The 14,876-nt window shown below is 38.4% G+C and overlaps 3 protein-coding genes across 3 annotated transcripts; 2 read left to right on the top strand and 1 right to left on the bottom strand.

Annotated features, from left to right (window-relative positions):
* The first annotated feature begins 2,951 nt into the window (after window positions 1-2,951).
* On the top strand, window positions 2,952-4,164 carry LOC145736150 (ipsdienol dehydrogenase-like). The gene is made up of 5 exons (XM_081990422.1): window positions 2,952-3,110; window positions 3,168-3,329; window positions 3,380-3,654; window positions 3,700-3,830; window positions 3,925-4,164. The coding sequence occupies exons 1-5, from the start codon at window positions 3,096-3,098 to the stop codon at window positions 4,107-4,109; spliced, it is 768 nt and encodes a 255-aa protein (XP_081846548.1). The 5' UTR covers window positions 2,952-3,095; the 3' UTR covers window positions 4,110-4,164.
* A 1,470-nt stretch (window positions 4,165-5,634) lies between these two features.
* Window positions 5,635-6,674, top strand: LOC145736479 (ipsdienol dehydrogenase-like). Its single transcript, XM_081990934.1, has 4 exons — window positions 5,635-5,819; window positions 5,867-6,034; window positions 6,154-6,391; window positions 6,441-6,674. The coding sequence occupies exons 1-4, from the start codon at window positions 5,655-5,657 to the stop codon at window positions 6,623-6,625; spliced, it is 756 nt and encodes a 251-aa protein (XP_081847060.1). The 5' UTR covers window positions 5,635-5,654; the 3' UTR covers window positions 6,626-6,674.
* Window positions 6,675-7,442: 768 nt separating this feature from the next.
* Window positions 7,443-11,922, bottom strand: LOC145736480 (ipsdienol dehydrogenase-like). Its single transcript, XM_081990935.1, has 6 exons — window positions 11,765-11,922; window positions 11,563-11,718; window positions 11,339-11,509; window positions 11,181-11,287; window positions 11,001-11,131; window positions 7,443-7,747 (listed from the first exon to the last, which is right to left on the bottom strand). The coding sequence occupies exons 1-6, from the start codon at window positions 11,777-11,779 to the stop codon at window positions 7,548-7,550; spliced, it is 780 nt and encodes a 259-aa protein (XP_081847061.1). The 5' UTR covers window positions 11,780-11,922; the 3' UTR covers window positions 7,443-7,547.
* Between the last annotated feature and the right edge of the window lie 2,954 nt (window positions 11,923-14,876).

The following is a 14,876-nucleotide window of genomic DNA, read 5'->3' as shown; positions in this document are numbered from 1 at the left end:
ATTATTAGAAAAGCTTCTGAAAGCTTCAAAATGGCTCCTAGAGGCCTCTGGCAGATCTTAATTATTAGAAAAGCTTCTGACAGCTTCAAAATGGCTTCTCGAGGCCTCTGGCAGATCTTAACTATTAAAAGAGCATCTGACAGCTTCAAAATGGCTTCTAGAGGCCTCTGGCAGATCTTAACTATTAAAAGAGCATCTGACAGCTTCAAAATGGCTTCTAGAGGCCTCTGGCAGATCTTAACTATTAAAAGAGCATCTGACAGCTTCAAAATGGCTTCTAGAGGCCTCTGGCAGATCTTAACTATTAAAAGAGCATCTGACAGCTTCAAAATGGCTCCTAGAGGCCTCTGGCAGATCTTAACTATAAGAAAAACCTTCTGAAAGCTTCAAAATGGCTCCTAGAGGCCTCTGGCAGATCATAACTATTAGAAAAACCTTCTGACAGCTTCAAAATGGCTCCTAGAGGCCTCTGGCAGATCTTAACTATAAGAAAAACCTTCTGACAGCTTCAAAATGGCGCCTAGAGGCCTCTGGCAGATCTTAACTATTAGAAAATCTTCTGACAGCTTCAAAATGGCGCCTAGAGGCCTCTGGCAGATCTTAACTATTAGAAAAGTTTCTGACAGCTTCAAAATGGCTCCTAGAGGCCTCTGGCAGATCTTAACTATTAGAAAAACCTTCTGACAGCTTCAAAATGGCTCCTAGAGGCCTCTGGCAGATCTTAATTATTAGAAAAGCTTCTGACAGCTTCAAAATGGCTTCTCGAGGCCTCTGGCAGATCTTAACTATTAAAAGAGCATCTGACAGCTTCAAAATGGCTTCTAGAGGCCTCTGGCAGATCTTAACTATTAAAAGAGCATCTGACAGCTTCAAAATGGCTTCTAGAGGCCTCTGGCAGATCTTAACTATTAAAAGAGCATCTGACAGCTTCAAAATGGCTCCTAGAGGCCTCTGGCAGATCTTAACTATAAGAAAAACCTTCTGAAAGCTTCAAAATGGCTCCTAGAGGCCTCTGGCAGATCATAACTATTAGAAAAACCTTCTGACAGCTTCAAAATGGCTCCTAGAGGCCTCTGGCAGATCTTAACTATAAGAAAAACCTTCTGACAGCTTCAAAATGGCGCCTAGAGGCCTCTGGCAGATCTTAACTATTAGAAAATCTTCTGACAGCTTCAAAATGGCGCCTAGAGGCCTCTGGCAGATCTTAACTATTAGAAAAGTTTCTGACAGCTTCAAAATGGCTCCTAGAGGCCTCTGGCAGATCTTAACTATTAGAAAAACCTTCTGACAGCTTCAAAATGGCTCCTAGAGGCCTCTGGCAGATCTTAACTATTAAAAAATCTTCTGACAGCTTCAAAATGACTCCTAGAGGCCTCTGGCAGATCTTAACTATTAAAAAAGCATCTGACAGCTTCAAAATGGCTTCTAGAGGCCTCTGGCAGATCTTAACTATTAGAAAAACCTTCTGAAAGCTTCAAAATGGCTCCTAGAGGCCTCTGGCAGATCTTAACTATAAGGAAAACCTTCTGACAGTTTCAAAATGGCTTCTAGAGGCCTCTGGCAGATCTCAACTATTAGAAAAGCTTCTGACAGCTTCAAAATGGCTTCTAGAGGCCTCTGGCAGATCTTAATTATTAGAAAAACCTTCTGTCAGCTTCAAAATGGCTCCTAGAGGCCTCTGGCAGATCTTAATTATTAGAAAAGCTTCAAAATGGCTCCTAGAGGCCTCTGGCAGATCTTAACTATTAGAAAAACCTTCTGACAACTTCAAAATGGCTTCTAGAGGTCTCTGGCAGATCTTAACTGTTAGAAAAGCTTCTCACAGCCTTAAAAAGGCTCCTGGAGGCCTCTGGCAGACCTTAAGTATTAGAAAAACCTTCTGACAGCTTCAAAATGGCTCCTAGAGGCCTCTGGCAGATCTTAACTATAAGGAAAACCTTCTGACAGTTTCAAAATGGCTTCTAGAGGCCTCTGGCAGATCTCAACTATTAGAAAAGCTTCTGACAGCTTCAAAATGGCTTCTAGAGGCCTCTGGCAGATCTTAACTATTAGAAAAGCATCTGACAGCTTCAAAATGGCTCCTAGAGGCCTCTGGCAGATCTTAACTATTAAAAGAGCATCTTACAGCTTCAAAATGGCTCCTAGAGGCCTCTGGCAGATCTTAACTATTAGAAAATCTTCTGACAGCTTCAAAATGGCTCTTAGAGGCCTCTGGGGCAGATCTTAATTATTAGAAAAACCTTCTGTCAGCTTCAAAATGGCTCCTAGAGGCCTCTGGCAGATCTTAATTATTAGAAAAGCTTCAAAATGGCTCCTAGAGGCCTCTGGCAGATCTTAACTATTAGAAAAACCTTCTGACAGCTTCAAAATGGCTCTTAGAAGCCTCTGGCAGGTCTTGACTACTCTAGAAGCTTCTGACAGTTACAAAATGGCTCCTAGAGGCCTCTGGCACGCCCTGAATACTCCAGAGGCTTCTGACAGTTTTAAAATGGCTCCTAGAGCTCTTTGGGAGGTCTTGACTACTCCAAAGGCTTCTAGCAGTTTTAAATTGGCTCTTAGAGGCCTCTGGCAAATCTTAACTATAAGAAAAACCTTCTGGCAGCTTCAAAATGGCTCCTAGATGCCTCTGGCAAGTTCTGACTACTCCAAAGCCATCTGGCAGTGTTAGAATTGCTCTTAGAGGCCTCTGACAGGTCTTGACTACTCCAAAAGCTTCTCACAGCTTCAAAATGGCTCCTAGAGGCCTCTGGCAGTTTTAAAAAAATTATTGGAAGATACTAGACACTTGTAGAGGCTTCTGGCATTTGCAAAATGGTAACAATGATAATTTGCGTAGCTTCCAAGATTATCTTTCCGCAACATTGTTGTGCGATTAGATAAGTGCGCGAAAACAGACGCAATTTTGAAGGTTATATTTTTTAATTGCACGATTTAATTGGTTTCTTTTTTTGTTAGCATAATAACAAAGCGATACAAATTCACGAAATTTCCTTATCTGAAATCCTTGTCCGTAATTAAAAAATGTGTATTTAATAAATACTGGGCCATACAGTAACACTTAATTAGTAAGCTGGTTACATTCTACCTAATAGAATATGGTTCGAGTGGAGGCAAGTTGAATATAAATAAATAATTAAATTATTAATACAAAAATGACAATTTTTTAGGGTAAAGTCTATGTGGTAACTGGAGGTGCTCAAGGTTTAGGAAAAGGTGCTGCAGAGGTTCTACTTGCAGCTGGTGCTAGCGTTACCATAGCCGATGTAAACCAGCTCACTCCAAACGGTTTGGACAAATACGCTGATCGGTTTCTGTTTGTGCAAGCGGACGTGAGTTTTCAAGAAACCACCTTCGATCCAGTTTTGAGTGGGCATTTCAGGTGACTAAAGAGGGAGAGGTGCAGGAAGTTTTCGAAAAAACCAAGAAAAAATTTGGAAAAATCGATGGGTTGGTTCACTGCGCAGCTATTTGCCGACAGGGAGACGTAATTTACGACCAAAAGTCGCAGAAACCTGGGGATTTGAGCGTTTTCCAGCAAGTCATTACGGTGAACCTTTTAGGCACCTTGAACGTGGACAGACTGGTTATACCCTACTTCCTGGACAATCAGCCCGACGAGGAAGGCCAGAAAGGCATAATCATCAACACCTCCAGGTAACTCCAAGAAAGTTCACCAAGTCAAACACTCTTTGGTTGCAGTGTTTCAGGACACGACGGAGTGCCATCCCTGATTGCCTACAGCGCCTCCAAAGCTGCCATCCTCTCCTTGACCTATCCCCTAGCTAAAGAGTTGGGTCCTTTGGGTATTCGCGTCATGGATATTTCTCCAGGTCTGTCAACTTTTTTATGACGTCACAATCAATCTATGATTTGGCCAAATTACGTCATCGTGACGTCAAAACCTAACCTGAAAATTGTTTTTAGGTATCTGCGACACTCCGATGTTTCTGGCCGCAGCGGAGAGCAACGAAAACATAAGCGACTTGGTGAATCCATTCCCGACACGTAAAATCAAACCCCACGATTTTGGAAAAACTGTGAAGGAAACGATCGAGAATCCAATGTTGAACGGGTTCTCGCAGAGACTGGATGGTGCCCTAAGAACCTGATTACGGTTACCGTTCATTTGTACAAAAATTGCCATTATATTTAATCAAACAGGAATTTTCCGAGTCTATTTTGGCGGAAATATTATAACCTGTACTAGGCCAAAATTTCAGACCTCTAACCTGAAACGTTCCCGAGATATTGGGCAAAAAACGCGAGTCAACTTTGACGCCCTCTAGCGGCTAAACGGGACAACCTAGTCGTGCCCGCTCAACGTCACGTGATAGCCCCGTTTATTAGCTTTCTTTTGTTTTCCGGTGTGTTTATACAGGAGGTTTTAAATAAGCGAGTTATGGACGATTTTCTGGAAAAGTGCACGGAATTTCAATCTAAATTGGGGATTTTTTGGGCCTACTATACTAACGGCGACCATTTTGGATTTTGCTCAATCAAAGTAATTTTTTAACTAATTTGAACCTGGGGAACGCAAATCTGACGTCCATTTTGCTCTCCCTGGCACCGTTTCGGAGATGACCTTGAAATTATGTCAATTTTGACACTTCACCCTTGAAAATTCTTGACAATTCTAGTTTTTAATTTTTCAAGGTGAAACGGTGCGCGGTACCAAAAAAGTGTATAGAAGGTAAAAGTTGCCTCCCATCGAGGTGCATTTTGTGGTAAAAATTTCAGTCCTCTAACCTGAAACGTTCCTGAGATATTGAGCAAAAAACGCGAGTCAACTTTAACGCCCTCTAGCGGCTAAACGGAACAACCTAATCGTGCCCGCTCAACGTAACGTGATAGCACCGTTCATTAGCTTTCTTTTGTTATACGGTGTGTTTATACAGGGTGTTTCAAATAAGCCTGTTATGGACGATTTTCTGAAAAAGTGCACCAAAATTTCGCTCCAATTGGGAATTTCTGGTTTCGAGGTGGGTGGTCAAAGTAGGCTGCTAGAGCAAAAACAATTGAATATCGATACAAACATTTTACATCAAGTAGGCCTAGAATTTGACGTAGATTCCAAAAATCGAATAAAAAGTTTGGTTTGATGCTCAAATTTGGGACACCCTGTATACTGATGGATTCTCTAGGAATAAAGTATGTGCAAATATCTACTAATAACTGAGTTGTTTGATTTTTGACAGTTTATACTGTGACAACCCATAACTCTGTTATCTTGACAGTTACAGGGTGGTTCAATATACCAATTTGTAGCCATTGAAATTCTCTTTCGACCACCCGGTATAGCGTTTTTACCTAAAACACAACAAGGTGTCCCAAATTCAGGTAACAAGTTGTCAAATCATAAACGAGTTTGGTTTTGACCACCCGGTTTAGTCAAAACACAAACAAACAATTCTAATCATCTCGTTACGTTATAATCAAGTTGTGCGTGTTGGTAACAAAACAATAATAGAAAAACATGCATGCAGTCAATCAATTTTGCTACTTTAGTCGACTAGATTTACACTGGAGCTTGCAGTGCACCCGAAACATTGTAAATTCTAGCCTAGAACCGAGAAAACGAAGTAAACGAAACCAGTGACTTGGTTTCAAAAGTATAAATGTTGCAACATCGCCTGCATTACAACAGTTGCTTGATAATGAATGGAAAGGTGTTTGTCGTCACCGGAGGTGCTTCCGGTTTGGGTGAGGGTGCTGCGGAAGTGCTGTTACAAGAGGGCGCCTGCGTCACTATAATCGATGTAAACGCACTCGAAAACGGTTTGGACCAATACGGTGATCGATTGCTTTCTATCAAGGCTGACGTAAGTTGGTGCAGGAAAAGTGACTCTAAAATGCTGGTTTTTGCTAGGTTTCCAGTGAAAGCGAAGCCCAAAAAGCCTTAGACGAAACCAAAAGGAAATTCGGAAAAATCGATGGGCTCATCCATTGCGCTGGTATTTGTCGACTTGGAGATGTGATTTACGACGAAAAACGCCAGAAACCCGGAGATATCAGCATTTACACTAAAATTATTACGGTAATGTCACATATTTGCGCATCAAAGCATAACCCATCCAGTCTGTATCATTTCATTGATCTTTCTGTCGTTAGTTTGAATGAGAGCCTAACCTCACTCTTCTAACTGTATATTTGAAGGTTAACTTGCTGGGGACCTTAAATATGAACAGACTGGTCATACCGTTTCTCCTGGACAATAATCGGGACGAAGAAGGTCAGAAAGGGATCATCATCAACACGTCCAGTGCCACCGGACACGATGGACTGCCTTCGATGATTTCCTACAGCGCCACCAAAGCGGCCATCATCTCCATGACCAACCCGTTGGCCAGACAGTTGGGACCTTTAGGAATCCGCGTCATGGATATTTCTCCAGGTTTGTTATAGTTTCCATAGTAAAGGTGATGTTGGAATGGTGGGTTCAGGGGTGTGCGAAACGCCAATGCTGCTCAATACGGCCGAATCCAACCAGGAAGTGGCCTCCCTGACCAATCTGTTCCCCAGCAGAATGATCAAACCACGTGACTTTGGTAAAACGGTGAAAGACATCTTGGGGAACCCGATGTTGAATGGGTTCTCCCTAAAGCTGGACGGCGCCCTAAGGAATTGATTTCCAACCAGAAAAATTGTTTTCAAATCAATACAATGTTACTTTAGTACGGTCCTGTTTTATTATGGTCACTAATGGGAGCGATGCACGTCATCAGTGAGTTTGACCAATCACAAACTATGTTCACTGTCCTGTTAACTTAGCAGTCTTTAATAACAAAGTATAATTCCTTTTGAAGCTTCAAATCGTTAAAGATTAATGGACCAAACAGAGCGAATGTGACGTCACGATGTCGTAATTTGACAGTTGGTTAGATTAAGATAATGTCGAATTACGTCAACATGACGTCACCCTCTGTTTGTTCCATGAAGGTTGTTGCATTTCTTAGACCACCAGACCCGCCAAGGCAACTACAGAATAGATTTCCCTTATATACAGAGTGTGTCAATAAATCTAAAATGGGAAGTCCATTATGTCAATTTACAATTCCTTTTGAAACTAAATGTCTTCAAATCGTTAAAGATTAATGGACCAAACAGAGGGTTTGTGACGTCACGATGTCGTAATTTGACAGTTGGTTAGATTAAGATAATGTCGAATTACGTCAACATGACGTCACCCTCTGTTTGTTCCATGAAGGTTGCATTTTTTAGACCACCAGACCTGCCAAGGCAACTACAGAATAGATTTCCCTTATATACAGAGTGTGTCAATAAATCTAAAACGGGAAGTCTATGGTCCAGGGCACTAATTTTTTGACTAAAACTGCTTACAGAGAGAGAGACAAAAAACCCTCAACATTGACTAATATTGTTATTCAAAATTCTCTGTTAAAAAACTGCGTCAACTTCTATATAAGAAGTAAATAAAAACCAAATTTATGTAAAGTTTTAATGAAAAAACTAAACATCTGGCAACGTGGCGCGTTAAACGTCAATGACGTGCTATATTGCCTTCTACTATATATGTCTCTATTAATAAATTAACGGTTTATTTGCGATGGTAAAAGAGCCCCATCCAAATACAACGAACTACCATTGATCATGGGTGTTTCGATGACGTATTTGACAGTTTTGGCAAATTCCACGGGTCGTATCAGTCTCGATGGGAAGCTATTCTGTAACGATGCCATGTGACGGTTGGATTCGACGGCGTTTCGGTACATGGGTGTCTCGCAAAGGCCTGGAAAAAAATTTGTTTTTGAAACGGTCAGGTCAGGGACAAAATCGCCTGTAAAACCCACTTGGAATGAGAAAATAACTGTTTCAAGTACATTTTTGGAATCCTCATTAAATTTTCTATTCAATAACGTAAAAAAATACTAAAAATTTGGTACAGTCAGGGAGAAAAGCGGTGTCAAAGTTTGAACTGCCAAAAACACAGTTTGAAAGGACAGTCAGGTACAAAATCGCCTGTAAAACCCACTTGGAGTGAGAAAATAACTGTTTCAAGTACATTTTTGGAATCCTCATTAAATTTTCTATTCAATAACGTAAAAAAATACTAAAAATTTGGTACAGTCAGGGAGAAAAGCGGTGTCAAAGTTTGAACTGCCAAAAACACAGTTTGAAAGGACAGTCAGGGACAAAATCGCCTGTAAAACCCACTTGGAGTGAGAAAATAACTGTTTCAAGTACATTTTTGGAATCCTCATTAAATTTTCTATTCAATAACGTAAAAAAATACTAAAAATTTGGTACAGTCAGGGAGAAAAGCGGTGTCAAAGTTTGAACTGCCAAAAACACAGTTTGAAAGGACAGTCAGGTACAAAATCGCGTCTAAAACCCACTTAGAGTGAGAAAAAGACTGTTTTAAGCACATTTTTGGAATCCTCATTAAATTTCCTATTCAATAAGATAAAAAACTACTACAAAATTGAATACAGTCGGGGCAAAAATTGGTGTCAAAGTTTGAACTGCCAAAAACACAGTTTGAAAGAACAGTCAGGGACAAAATCGCTTGTAAAACCCACTTAGAGTGAGAAAAAGACTGTTTTAAGCACATTTTTGAAATCCTCATTAGATTTCCTATCTGATAACATAAAACAACATTACAAAATTTGGTACAGTCAGAGAGAAAAGTGGTGTCAAAATTTGACCTGCCAAAAACACAACTTGAAAAGACAGTCAGGGACAAAATCGTCTGTAAAACCCACTTGGAGTGAGAAAATGACTGTTTTAAGTACATTTTTGGAATCCTCATTAAATTTTCTATTCAATAACGTAAAAAAATACTAAAAATTTGGTACAGTCAGGGAGAAAAGCGGTGTCAAAGTTTGAACTGCCAAAAACACAGTTTGAAAGGACAGTCAGGGACAAAATCGCCTGTAAAACCCACTTGGAGTGAGAAAATAACTGTTTCAAGTACATTTTTGGAATCCTCATTAAATTTTCTATTCAATAACGTAAAAAAATTCTAAAAATTTGGTACAGTCAGGGAGAAAAGCGGTGTCAAAGTTTGAACTGCCAAAAACACAGTTTGAAAGGACAGTCAGGGACAAAATCGCCTGTAAAACCCACTTGGAGTGAGAAAATAACTGTTTCAAGTACATTTTTGGAATCCTCATTAAATTTTCTATTCAATAACGTAAAAAAATACTAAAAATTTGGTACAGTCAGGGAGAAAAGCGGTGTCAAAGTTTGAACTGCCAAAAACACAGTTTGAAAGGACAGTCAGGTACAAAATCGCGTCTAAAACCCACTTAGAGTGAGAAAAAGACTGTTTTAAGCACATTTTTGGAATCCTCATTAAATTTCCTATTCAATAAGATAAAAAACTACTACAAAATTGAATACAGTCGGGGCAAAAATTGGTGTCAAAGTTTGAACTACCAAAAACACAGTTTGAAAGAACAGTCAGGGACAAAATCGCTTGTAAAACCCACTTAGAGTCAGAAAATGACTGTTTTAAGCACATTTTTGAAATCCTCATTAGATTTCCTATCTGATAACATAAAACAACATTACAAAATTTGGTACAGTCAGAGAGAAAAGTGGTGTCAAAATTTGACCTGCCAAAAACACAACTTGAAAAGACAGTCAGGGACAAAATCGTCTGTAAAACCCACTTGGAGTGAGAAAATGACTGTTTTAAGTACATTTTTGGAATCCTCATTAAATTTTCTATTCAATAACTTAAAAAAATACTAAAAATTTGGTACAGTCAGGGAGAAAAGCGGTGTCAAAGTTTGAACTGCCAAAAACACAGTTTGAAAGGACAGTCAGGGACAAAATCGCCTGTAAAACCCACTTGGAGTGAGAAAATAACTGTTTCAAGTACATTTTTGGAATCCTCATTAAATTTTCTATTCAATAACTTAAAAAAATACTAAAAATTTGGTACAGTCAGGGAGAAAAGCGGTGTCAAAGTTTGAACTGCCAAAAACACAGTTTGAAAGGACAGTCAGGAACAAAATCGCGTCTAAAACCCACTTAGAGTGAGAAAAAGACTGTTTTAAGCACATTTTTGGAATCCTCATTAAATTTCCTATTCAATAAGATAAAAAACTACTACAAAATTTAATACAGTCGGGGCAAAAATTGGTGTCAAAGTTTGAACAGCCAAAAACACAGTTTGAAAGGATAGTCAGGGACAAAATCGCTTGTAAAACCCACTTAGAGTCAGAAAATGACTGTTTTAAGTACATTTTTGGAATCGTCATTAAATTTCCTGTCTGATAACATAAAACAACATTACAAAATTTGGTACAGTCAGGGAGAAAAGTGGTGTCAAAATTTGACCTGCCAAAAACACAACTTGAAAAGACAGTCAGGGACAAAATCGTCTGTAAAACCCACTTGGAGTGAGAAAATGACTGTTTTAAGTACATTTTTGGAATCGTCATTAAATTTCCTAATTGATAACCTAAAAAAACACTAAAAAATTAGGTACAGTCAGGGAGAAAAGTGGTGTCAAAGTTTGAACAGCCAAAAACACAGTTTGAAAGGATAGTCAGGGACAAAATTGCTTGTAAAACCCACTTGGAGTGAGAAAATGACTGTTTTAAGTACATTTTTGGAATCGTCATTAAATTTCCTAATTGATAACCTAAAAAAACACTACAAAATTAGGTACAGTCAGGGAGAAAAGTGGTGTCAAAGTTTGACCTGCCAAAAACACAGTTTGAAAGGACAGTCAGGGACAAAATCGCCTGTAAAACCCACTTGGAGTAAGAAAATGACTGTTTTAAGTACATTTTTGGAATCCTTATTAAATTTCCTATTCCATAACACAAAAAAACACTACAAAATTAGGTATAGTCAGGAAGAAAAGTGGTGTCAAAGTTTGAACTGCCAAAAACAACACAAAACAAAAGTCATTAAGGTTGAATTTCGTGTGAAACAAACTGCCCAACTAGATACAGACTTTGCGTAGAAAGTGACGTTAGTGGCAAGGAAAAATAGTCCTTCACAGTTGATTTAATAATTTTTTTTACCTCCAGCAATATCCATAACTCGTATCCCTACACCACTGAGCTGTTTGGCTAAAGGTAAACTAAGGGCCATCGTCCCCACCTTGCTAATACTGTACGCTAGCCCTGAGGCTATGGGGCTGCGTCCCGAAGGGCTAAACGAAACAAAAATACATTTTAAATTCCCTAAAACGGTCAGCCAACCTGGAACAGTTGATTATCAGTCCTTTTTGTCCCTCCTCGTCCCCCAGGTTCTCCAAAAAATACGGAACAACCAGTCTGTTGGTGTTGAATGTACCAATCAAGTTAACCTGAAAGTTTTTCGACTGATTACGCAGTTTTTGCTAGTAAAATGGTTGTACATGAATAACGTCCGTTATATCTTGCAAATTTCCGGGTTTCATGGTATTTAAGTTGAAAATTTCGTCCCCCAAAGCTCTGAAGATGCCGGCGCAATGCACCAGCCCATCGATTCTACCAAATTTTCGTTTGGTGGCCTCCAAGGCAGTTTGCACGTCGTTCTCGGAACAAACCTGCACAAGTATAGTTCAATTCAAATGTTACACTCGATCACGTGGATTATTACGTCTCCTTGAATGAACAGACCACGTGATTCGTCAAAAAGTCGGTTTCTGGGGTGAATAAGGTCAAGGATAGTGATACGTGCTCCTTCAGAGAGTAACAGTTCGCAGGTACTCTTTCCTAAACCTGACGAACCACCGGTGATCACAAAAACTGAATTCTACAAAATTAAAGTAGAAATTTTTCTACTTATTCTAGTAAATTACCTTGATTTTACCCATTGTCAGCAAAACACTGTCTAGTCTACGACTAATCTGATTTTAAAGTATTACAACAGAAAGTAGATAACAAAATGTCCCTAGTGGCTTACGAATATTTGTACAATATATTACAACTTATTGTAATAGTTTTCGTTCTGTATAGTCGTTGTTAGAATACAAATCAACAATCGCAAACTACATACAAAGTGTTTACTTTATGATAATAATTACTTTATGGGAATTATTAAGGTATTGCAAATAAGTTTGAACTGCCAAAAACACAGTTTGAAAGGACAGTCAGGGATAAAATCGCTTGTAAAACCCACTTGGAGTGAGAAAATGACTGTTTTAAGCACATTTTTGGAATCCTCATTAAATTTCCTATCCAATAACCTCAAAAACACTACAAAATTAGGTATAGTCAAGGAGAAAAGTGGTGTCAAAGTTTGAACTGTCAAAAACACAGTTTGTATAGTCAAGGACAAATTCGACTCTAAAACCCACTTGAAGTGAGAAAATGACTGTTTTAAGTACATTTTTGGAATTCTCATTAAATTTCCTATCCACTAAAATAAAAAACACTACAAATTTAGGGACAGTCAAGGAGAAAGATGGTGTCAAAGTTTGAACTGCCAAAAACACAGTTTGAAAAGATAGTCAGGGACAAAACTGCCTGTGAAACCCACTTGGAGTGAGAAAATGACTGTTTTAAGTACATTTTTGGAATCTTCATTAAATTTCCTATCTAAAAACTTAAAAAACACAGCAAAATTTGGTATAGTCAGGAAGAAAAGTGGTGTCAAATTTGAACTACCAAAAGCACAGCTTGTAGAGACAGTCAGGTACAAAATCAACTCTAAAACCCACTTGGAGTGACAAAATGACTGATTTAAGCACATTTTTGGAATCCTCACCAAATTTCCTATTCAATAACCGAAAAAAAAACACTACAAAATTATGTACAGTCAGGGAGAAAAGCGGAGTCAAAGTTTGACCTGCCAAAAATACAGTTTGTATAGACAGTCAGGGACAAAATCGCTTGTAAAACCCACTTAGAGTCAGAAAATGACTGTTTTAAGCACATTTTTGGAATCCTCATTAAATTTTCTATTCAATAACTCAAAAAAACACTACAAAATTAGGTACAGTCAGGGAGAAAAGCGGAGTCAAAGTTTGACCTGCCAAAAACACAGTTTGTATAGACAGTCAGGGACAAAATCGCTTGTAAAACCCACTTAGAGTCAGAAAATGACTGTTTTAAGCACATTTTTGGAATCCTCATTAAATTTTCTATTCAATAACTCAAAAAAACACTACAAAATTAGGTACAGTCAGGGAGAAAAGCGGAGTCAAAGTTTGACCTGCCAAAAACACAGTTTGTATAGACAGTCAGGGACAAAATCGCTTGTAAAACCCACTTAGAGTCAGAAAATGACTGTTTTAAGCACATTTTTGGAATCCTCATTAAATTTTCTATTCAATAACTCAAAAAAAACACTACAAAATTAGGTACAGTCAGGGAGAAAAGCGGAGTCAAAGTTTGACCTGCCAAAAACACAGTTTGTAGAGACAGTCAGGGACAAAATCGCTTGTAAAACCCACTTAGAGTCAGAAAATTACTGTTTTAAGCACATTTTTGGAATCCTCATTAAATTTCCTATTCCATAACACAAAAAAACACTACAAAATTAGGTACAGTCAGGGAGAAAAGCGGAGTCAAAGTTTGACCTGCCAAAAACACAGTTTGTATAGACAGTCAGGGACAAAATCGCTTGTAAAACCCACTTAGAGTCAGAAAATGACTGTTTTAAGCACATTTTTGGAATCCTCATTAAATTTTCTATTCAATAACCCAAAAAAACTACAAAATTAGGTACAGTCAGGAGAAAAAGCGGTGTTGAAGTTTGAACTGCCAAAAACACAGTTTGAAAAGATAGTCAGGGACAAAATTGCCTGTGAAACCCACTTGGAGTGAGAAAATTACTGTTTTAAGTACATTTTTGGAATCTTCATTAAATTTCCTATCTGAAAACTTAAAAAACACAACAAAATTTGGTATAGTCAGGAAGAAAAGTGGTGTCAAAGTTTGAACTACCAAAAGCACAGCTTGTAGAGACAGTCAGGTACAAAATCAACTCTAAAACCCACTTGGAGTGACAAAATGACTGATTTAAGCACATTTTTGGAATCCTCACCAAATTTCCTATTCAATAACCGAAAAAAAACACTACAAAATTAGGTACAGCCAGGGAGAAAAGCGGAGTCAAAGTTTGACCTGCCAAAAACACAGTTTGTATAGACAGTCAGGGACAAAATCGCTTGTAAAACCCACTTAGAGTCAGAAAATGACTGTTTTAAGCACATTTTTGGAATCCTCATTAAATTTTCTATTCAATAACTCAAAAAAACACTACAAAATTAGGTACAGTCAGGGAGAAAAGCGGAGTCAAAGTTTGACCTGCCAAAAACACAGTTTGTATAGACAGTCAGGGACAAAATCGCTTGTAAAACCCACTTAGAGTCAGAAAATGACTGTTTTAAGCACATTTTTGGAATCCTCATTAAATTTTCTATTCAATAACTCAAAAAAACACTACAAAATTAGGTACAGTCAAGGAGAAAAGCGGAGTCAAAGTTAGACCTGCCAAAAACACAGTTTGTATAGACAGTCAGGGACAAAATCGCTTGTAAAACCCACTTAGAGTCAGAAAATGACTGTTTTAAGCACATTTTTGGAATCCTCATTAAATTTTCTATTCAATAACCCAAAAAAACACTACAAAATTAGGTACAGTCAGGGAGAAAAGCGGAGTCAAAGTTTGACCTGCCAAAAACACAGTTTGTATAGACAGTCAGGGACAAAATCGCTTGTAAAACCCACTTAGAGTCAGAAAATGACTGTTTTAAGCACATTTTTGGAATCCTCATTAAATTTTCTATTCAATAACCCAAAAAAACACTACAAAATTAGGTACAGTCAGGGAGAAAAAGCGGTGTTGAAGTTTGGACTGCCAAAAACACAGTTTGAAAGGACAGTCAGGGATAAAATCGCTTGTAAAACCCACTTGGAGTGAGAAAATGACTGTTTTAAGCACATTTTTGGAATCCTCATTAAATT

Source organism: Ips typographus, linkage group LG12 (assembly GCF_016097725.1).
Source record: "Ips typographus isolate SLU linkage group LG12, UJ_Ityp_2.0, whole genome shotgun sequence".
Classification (NCBI taxonomy): Eukaryota; Metazoa; Arthropoda; class Insecta; order Coleoptera; family Curculionidae; genus Ips; species Ips typographus.
This window is presented reverse-complemented; position numbering and strand designations above follow the sequence as displayed.

Coding starts and splice junctions, on each gene's coding strand:
- LOC145736479 (XM_081990934.1), top strand. CDS start 5,655: ATGAATGGAAAGGTGTTTGTCGTCACCGGAGGTGCTTCCGGTTTGGGT. Junction 5,820..5,866: donor TGCTTTCTATCAAGGCTGAC/GTAAGTTGGTGC, acceptor GGTTTTTGCTAG/GTTTCCAGTGAAAGCGAAGC. Junction 6,392..6,440: donor CGTCATGGATATTTCTCCAG/GTTTGTTATAGT, acceptor TGGTGGGTTCAG/GGGTGTGCGAAACGCCAATG.
- LOC145736150 (XM_081990422.1), top strand. Junction 3,330..3,379: donor TTCTGTTTGTGCAAGCGGAC/GTGAGTTTTCAA, acceptor TGGGCATTTCAG/GTGACTAAAGAGGGAGAGGT. Junction 3,831..3,924: donor CGTCATGGATATTTCTCCAG/GTCTGTCAACTT, acceptor AATTGTTTTTAG/GTATCTGCGACACTCCGATG.
- LOC145736480 (XM_081990935.1), bottom strand. Junction 11,132..11,180: donor CTGATAATCAACTGTTCCAG/GTTGGCTGACCG, acceptor TGTTTCGTTTAG/CCCTTCGGGACGCAGCCCCA. Junction 7,748..11,000: donor AGTTATGGATATTGCTGGAG/GTAAAAAAAATT, acceptor ATTTTTTTCCAG/GCCTTTGCGAGACACCCATG.